Genomic DNA, 7,771 nt, shown 5'->3' on the forward strand with positions numbered 1-7,771 from the left:
CAGCAAACCAGCGAGTGGAGGCACAGGAGCTCTCAGGAGAGCATCCGCTTCATTCTGCTCATTTTCTCACCAATCATCTGTTCTTAAGATCATTAAAAGCTTCATATCCACCATTTTGGGCTTCACCTGGTTTTTTCACCCAGGAGTGTGTAGGGTGAAGACCTTCTCTACGGTATAGAACACACACATGTGGAAAAACTAACCTCGCCTGAATAGTACAATAGATGATGAACAGGGTGTGTGTGTGTGTATGTGTGTGTGTGTGTGTGTGTGTTGCACACTGAGGGACAGGCGGATGAAACCGTTTCATGAAGACTTTATTCATAAGTGCTTCAGTTGTTAAACTCCGTACAGAGATGGAAAAGGACAGAGGGAGAGTTCGGACTGATCCAAGTTCGAGACAGCGAGAGAGAGAGAGATGGTACGGTCCGCTTCACTCGTAGATCCAGTCGTAAGCGCAGCTCTTGAAGGAGACCAGCTCCTCGGGTTTAAACCACAGAGCGACCTCTTTGTTGGCGCTTTCCACAGAGTCGCTGCCGTGGATGATGTTCCTGCGCACGCACACACACACACACACACACACACACACGTTATTTACAGCTGTGTCCCAAATACACACACACACTGACGAGTGTTATTTTTCTTCATGCTCATGGTGTATTACCCATAATGCACCTTCATAAACACCAAGAACACTACTTCCTTTTCTAGCAGTATTTAAACTCCTCTAGTTTTCTTTCGCAACTGTAAACTTACTCTGACTACAGAATGTTAAAACTGACTGGCACTAGGACCCTGCAACACGCTTTCTACGTTCAGTACAGAGCCTCAAGATGGACGACTAGAAATAATAATAATAATAATAATAATAATAATAAACTAGAAATAACTATTTTACACGACACCCGTCACAGGCTGCGTCCCAAACCACATACATAAAGCTCTTCACTTACAGTCACAGTGACGGTGAATGAATCAGGAGGCGTGACCTGAACACCTGTAAGCACACCTGTAATTAATGAGCTCGTTAACTCACCTGCCCACTTCGATACAGAAGTCTCCTCTGATGGTGCCGGGCTTGGAGTCGGCCGGGTTCGTCTCTCCCAGCATCACACGGCCCGTCTTCACCACGTTCAGACCCTCCCACACCTCACACACACACACACACACACACACACACACACACACACACAGTTAGCTTTATCCTGTGCTAATCAGGAAGACTGCGCTGTACAGCGTTACAGGTGAACTCCCTCACCATGGCGACGACGGGTCCGGAGCCCATGTATTTGACGAGGCCGGGGTAGAAGGGGCGGTCCTTCAGGTCGATGTAGTGCTGCTTCAACAGCTCCTCAGAGGCCTGCGAGACACACACACACACACACACACACACACACACACACACACACACATTAAAGCTGTAACTAAGTTTTCCGACATCTTCAGCAGGACGGAGGAGTTTACGCTTCTTTGCGGTTTCACAGTAACAAGCGGAACAAGCTGCGATTATTTTTTAAAATCTTAACTTGGAGAGAGAGAATAAAGAGACTCTGGTGAGGGAACGAGTGTTTACAGCTGCTGTAACATAAGTGACAACAGGAACTAACTCGTTCCGCTGATGTTTACTATAAACGGATAAAAACTACCATGTCGCTCTTTATTAAAGTGTAAATGTCGGTAAGCTGCTGTGGTAAAAGAGGAATAGAGCGCTTTGGGGTGAGGACAGTAGTTGTGTGGTGTTGATTATTTTCCTGATAGCATCCTGCCCTGAGGAGGTTTATTCCTCGTTTCGTATAATTAGCGTTAAAATCATTACGCCGTTAGCGGATTAGCTAGCTGCTGAGTAACCAGGACTCGCAATAGGAAGTTCGCTTGAGCCACGTTAATGTAGCCACTGAGTAATTAGCATCACGGCTAACTAGCAGGACGAGGAGGAGGAGGATCAAGTGTATAAATCCCACTTAATGTTGACTGTTTAGTAGCGAGAGCGCATGCGCTAGCTGTTAGCACTCCGGTTAGCACCCAGGCTAATGATTAGCGTGTTCGCTCCACCACTAGTCCTGCACCGACGCTAACCGCAGTGGAAGCGTGTGGTGGAGCGGTTCCTGTTTCCCCCGTCAATGCCAGACCACATCACCGAGTCAGAGCAGCTGGAGTAAGGAGGGGGAGGAGTCACGCGGCAGAGTGGGTGTGGCCTCAACACACAGACAGGTGCGAATTTGCATAAATGGAAACGAGCGTCTGGAGTGGAAACGTTAGCGTGCGGAGGATCAGACCGCAGACGTGGACACACACACACACACACACACACACACACACACACACACACACACACACACACACACACACACACCTGCAGGAACTTGAGGGCGACGAGGCGGAAGCCTTTCTGCTCGAAGCGTTTGATGATGTCACCGATGAGTCCTCGCTGAACTCCGTCAGGTTTGATGGCGATGAAGGTGCGTTCAGCCTTGGCAGCCATGACACTGAAACACACACACACACACACTTTAGGTTTAAAGTTGAAAAACTTCAAAGAGCCATGTTTAATTATCTAACATTTACTTTAATATTAAAAATAAAGATCTTAAGAAGGCTTGGGAATCACAGGTGTGAATCTAGTGCGTAAAAAGTCTTAAATATGCAACACTCTTCTTATTTCTCTTAACCTTCCACTGATCGATAAAACTACACCGCTTCCTGTGCTAATGTAAAGCTACAGCGTGGTGCTGCTCGGCTCCGAGACGCAGCGTAAAAGCCGTTATAAGGCTTCATAAGCAGGTGTTCACTTAATAACTGCTTATTCATTCCCCTATGTAGAGCATCTTTACAGGGAAGAGGAGATATCTGGGATTTGGGCAACGCTGGAGTTAATCAGAGAAGGAGAATGTAAACTGTAATGAGGTTTATCAGCATTATATAAAACACACACACCTGATAAACAGGGACTTTACTGTGTGTATGCTCTAGCGGTTCATTTCACGTAAATGTGTGTGTAAGTGTGTTCTCTCACACACGTACGCTATATATAGGAGGAGTAAATATAGTGCCGGGAGCTTTAACGTTCTCGTTACACTTCAGCACTTTCTGATGAACCTCCTGCTCCTGGTTTAATTAGGGGTTTAATTAGAGAAGCTCATATTCAGCGTATTCTGCAGTGCTTATGCGCCGTCACTGCTTAGATCTGCTCTCTGATTTATATACGTGTAACGGCAAGCATATGGATTTTATCTCGACCAGACTGTACACTAAACTCACTACAGTGTTTATTACTGCAAACAGTTCCAGACATGGTGTAGTGATCATTTATTATATTCTGTTATTACGCGCGTGTGTGTATTTATCTAGTTCATTGTTGCACTGTGGGACGAGGCACTAAGGACAAACATTTCACTACATTACATCACATGTATATAATATGTATGCGACAAATAAAGAGCCTTGAACTTTGATCCACTTCCCCCTACATAGTGCACATCTATAGTGAAAGAGAGATTTGGGTTCGAGCCAAAGCCAAAGACATTGTGAGGGGAAAAAAAAAAAGGTACCAGAATGCCTTTATTTCTTCCTACTAAAGGCTAGAAAGATAATAATTATACTTATAATGAAAAGCATTCCTTATGTTAAGTATTTCCTGGCATTAATGGTCGGATCTTTAAAACACTTTATCTATACATATCTATGTCTATAAATATGTATGAAAGACTGAATGGGAAAACAATGAGGCTCTACAGCGCACGTTTGAGCGACGCCATTTTAAAGTTCACGTAAACTCTCGCGAGACTTTCCGCTCTCCAGCCGATGGCCAGCGCTCGTGCCGCAGCGCGTGCGACTCCATGCAGCGCTCAGTCCTGTCAGAGAGACCGCTTCCTCCTGTTAGCTTAGCATAGCTTCACCTGCTTTTAAACCTGTGTGTATTACACACCAAGTACTGAAAGCGAGCCATCAAAAAGAATTTTTTTGAGTAGAAAATACAGTAAACGTCTATTCATTTGTGACTGGTTTATCTTCCGATAGTTAGCTATAGCTTCTGAGTCAAAGAAAAAAAGCTCGCGCAGTTTAAGCAGTAGCTGCAGCTTTAGCTGAAGTACCCGGATGAGTTTTGTTTTGGATTTTTAAACAAGATAAAATCAGTAAAATGATCCAGTTATTAAGAATAAGTGTACAGACCTGTATAGAGCGAGGACAGGACACAGAAACACTCCGAGCTGGAAAGGCAACGAGCGAGAAGCGGCCCAGCGCTCAGGGTGTTTATATAGCCAGGGCCGAGAAAGTGGGCGGGGTTTAGTAGAAGACCTGGACGTCTGCGTTGTTGATTGGTCAAAGCGCACTTTGATTGGCAGGCAATATCTGTCATCTGATTGGCTAATGCAACCAGTGTGACGACGCTGATTTCTGAGTGTGTTTCTGCCTGCGGCTTCGTAATTAATTAATATTTAACTTTTACAATTTTATTATTAATAATTTTTTTTCTGAAATCGCACTTTAACATCGCACTTTCACTAAAACATCAGCCACTGGTTTACAATTATTTAACATTCACTCAAATTTAATTTTGTTTCTCTTTCTTTTACTAGAATTGAATTTATCCTCTGAGAATAACCATTTAATTATTTTTTTCCAACATTTTTTATTTAAGAATATATTCCATAGCAAAAAAAAAACAACTAATCAAATATATTATATTTTACTAAGATAATGAAACTCTTTAGTGCAGAAATACATCTCTACATACTTTTCAACATTAGTCTTCCAGGCGAAAAAAAAAAAGCACTGGTGTGAAACTTTGAAGGTCAGAGACTTTTATAGTACAAACCGGAAGAAAAGGGGGGAAGGGGAGCGGAAAAACTTCCGGGGTTGTGGGTCACGAAACCGGAAGTCAGTCCGTGCTCGGTGGAAAACATGGCACATGTTGAGTGTTGTGTGTAGCTCGGTGATTAAAGTTAGCGTGTGTGGTAATATAAATATTAATATTAATGATAATAGTATTAAAGGGTTAATCAGTGTTTAATCAGTGAGCGATGGAGGAGAAGAAAGCGCGTAGTAAAGTGAAAAGGCCGCTGTTAGAGGAAGGAGGTGCTCCTGCAGAAGCTGCACGTGAGGAGCAGAAGAGGAGGAAACACACTGAGGAGCTGAAGGCTTTAGGAGAAGAAGATGAGTCTGTGAAGCTGCTGGAGGAGCTGGTGTTTGGAGCTGAGGAGGAACTGCTGGAGCGCTTAGTGCAGGTCAGTTTAACACACACACACACACACACACACACCTTCTACTGGATCCTGGTGGAGCTGTGATGCTGTTTAATGGGATTTAAAACACAATTCTAAAACTATTCATCACATTCCTGTCATTTCTGTCCTTTATTCTGGTTTGTGTTTAATATCAGAGTGAATTAAAAACTTTAATATCATGATGTGTTGAATAAACTGATCATCAGTATAAATCCTGTTGTTTTACACACACACTCAGAGCATGTGATGTTTTATTAAGTGTGTGTGTGTGTGTGTGTGTGCGATCAGCACGGTGATGATGAGAAGGAGGACGAGGACACGAGTGACTCGGAGACGGAGAACGAGGCGAGGCTTCGTCTCCCCTCACAGAGGAAAGCCGTGTGGGAGGACGAGGATGATGAAGTGGAGGAAGAGTAAGTGCTCAGTCTGCAGGTCAAAGGTCACATCACCTGTTCTATTAGACTCGGTGCTTAGACTCTCTCAGGTGTAGTAATGTCTATAACGTGTCTCTGTGCAGTGTGGACATGACGCATCGTTTCCGCAAGGACTTCACTCGCAGTGACGCTGAGGCGTCCATGTCCAAGCAGAGACTGCAGCAGCGCCTCAAAGAGCAGTGAGTCTCACACACACACACACACACACACACACACACACACACACACACGCTCATCGCAGAGAGACAAGTTATACACACACACACACTCACCTGTCTGACCTTCGTCAGGTTCCAGAAGGCGATGGGCGGAGTCCCGTCCTGGGCGGAGACCACTGTGAAGAAAAGCAAGAGGAAAGGTAATGATTCATCTTCGGGATGTGATTCGGAATCATTTTGACGAATCACGTTAACACACACGCATGTGCACATACACACACACAAACACACACACACACACACACGTGTGCGCACACATACACGCATGTGTACACACACACACACACACACATTCCTGCTGCAGCCTCTTTAATTTTCTCTCAGGTGATTCTGAATCATTTTGAAGAATCATTTAAACTGAACGCACATTTTCTCTGCATTTTCTGTCCCGGATGATTCAGAATCATTTTAAAGAATCGTTTAAACCACACACACATTCCTGCTTTATTTTATTTGTTTGTTTGTCTCTCAGGTGAAGATGACGAGGATGAAGAAGATGATGATGATGATGAGTTGCTGAAGAGGACAGGAAATTACGTTGCTGCCTCTGAAACTCTCCCTAAAGGCATTATTAAGGTGTGTGTGTGTGTGTGTCTGTCTGTGTGTGGAATAAATAAATAAACAAATAAATAAACAAGTTTTGTTTGTATTAGTCCCTCCATGGCTGCGTCTGATTGGCTGGTGCTTTTTGATGAGGTCATCTTGTCGTCCTGAGCTCAGACAGGTTGTTGTGTCTCTCTCCAGATAAAGAAGTGTCTGAATGCTAACAACGCTAACCCGGGTGAAGGTCGCCTGACCTCGGTGCAGTTCCACACGTCCGCTCAGGTCGTCCTCACCGCCGGCCTCGATCACACCATCTCCCTCTTCCAGGTACGCAGCGCCTCTAGTGGACTGACGGTGAATTACAGCCTCACGGTTCCGCAGTCGCTGCTGATTATTAATGACTGAACGGAATCAGCCAATCACGTGGCGGCAGCAGCGCGGTGTGTAAAATCCTGCAGATACAGGTCATGAGCTTCGGTCCTCTCTCCCCTCAGGTGGACGGGAAGACCAACCCGAAGATCCAGAGCATCCACCTGGAGAACTTCCCGGTGAATAAGGCGTGTTTCAGCGCTGACGGAGAGCAGGTGGTGGCCACAGGCATGAGGAACAAACTCTTCTACATCTACGACATGATGGAGGGGAAGATCATCCCCGTGCCCAGGGTCAGAGGTCAGATAACAATCAGGGCAGGAGGTCTGATTAACATCTCGTTAACATCTCACTGGTGTAGTTTTCACGAGAAGAGCACGTGTGGGAGAGGTCGCTTCTCAGTGCACGTCGGCTGTTTTCTCCTAACATGCCGGTTTTTTGTTTGATTTTGTTGTAATGTGTTTGTTTCTGCTGTTCCTCCTGCAGGTCTGAATGAACAGAGAGTGAAGGAGTTTGAAGTTTCTCCTGATGGACAGTTTCTGCTCCTCACCGGTTCCTCAGGGTTCCTCCACCTCATGACCATGAAGGTACAGGAGTGTGTTCTTCTCTCAGCTCAGCATTTAATCACAATTACCTCATCACATACATCCACACACATCCACTTTACACGCAAACATCCATTTTACACGCAAACATCCACTTTACACACACACACACACATCCACTTTACACGCAAACATCCACTTTACACGCAAACATCCACTTTACACGCAAACATCCACTTTACACGCAAACATCCACTTTACACACACACATCCACTTTACACGCAAACATCCACTTTACACGCAAACATCCACTTTACACACACACATCCACTTTACACGCAAACATCCACTTTACACGCAAACATCCACTTTACACACACACATCCACTTTACACGCAAACATCCACTTTACACGCAAACATCCACTTTACACGCA

General features: G+C 44.8%; 2 protein-coding genes and 1 non-coding gene across 3 annotated transcripts in view; 1 reads left to right on the top strand and 2 right to left on the bottom strand.

The window, feature by feature from the left end:
* Window positions 1-299: 299 nt before the first annotated feature.
* Window positions 300-4,319, bottom strand: LOC117595820 (nucleoside diphosphate kinase B). Its single transcript, XM_034298364.2, has 5 exons — window positions 4,171-4,319; window positions 2,354-2,486; window positions 1,259-1,360; window positions 1,037-1,149; window positions 300-551 (listed from the first exon to the last, which is right to left on the bottom strand). Exons 2-5 carry the CDS (start codon window positions 2,480-2,482, stop codon window positions 434-436), a joined length of 462 nt encoding a protein of 153 aa, XP_034154255.1. The 5' UTR covers window positions 2,483-2,486; window positions 4,171-4,319; the 3' UTR covers window positions 300-433.
* Window positions 2,039-2,170, bottom strand: LOC113529416 (small nucleolar RNA SNORA49). The gene has a single exon (XR_003403053.1). It is a non-coding gene; the product is annotated as a small nucleolar RNA SNORA49 (small nucleolar RNA).
* A 154-nt stretch (window positions 4,320-4,473) lies between the features above and the next one.
* utp18 (UTP18 small subunit processome component) overlaps window positions 4,474-7,771 on the top strand; it is an 11,443-nt gene continuing 8,145 nt past the window's right edge. Inside the window, exons 1-8 of the mRNA XM_034298638.2 lie at window positions 4,474-5,225; window positions 5,514-5,638; window positions 5,743-5,838; window positions 5,950-6,017; window positions 6,350-6,453; window positions 6,622-6,747; window positions 6,915-7,089; window positions 7,276-7,376. Coding sequence (XP_034154529.2) covers window positions 5,022-5,225; window positions 5,514-5,638; window positions 5,743-5,838; window positions 5,950-6,017; window positions 6,350-6,453; window positions 6,622-6,747; window positions 6,915-7,089; window positions 7,276-7,376 — 999 coding nt within the window. The 5' untranslated portion in view covers window positions 4,474-5,021. The remainder of the gene's footprint in view (window positions 5,226-5,513; window positions 5,639-5,742; window positions 5,839-5,949; window positions 6,018-6,349; window positions 6,454-6,621; window positions 6,748-6,914; window positions 7,090-7,275; window positions 7,377-7,771) is intronic.

Source organism: Pangasianodon hypophthalmus, chromosome 23 (genome assembly GCF_027358585.1).
Source record: "Pangasianodon hypophthalmus isolate fPanHyp1 chromosome 23, fPanHyp1.pri, whole genome shotgun sequence".
NCBI lineage: Eukaryota > Metazoa > Chordata > Actinopteri > Siluriformes > Pangasiidae > Pangasianodon > Pangasianodon hypophthalmus.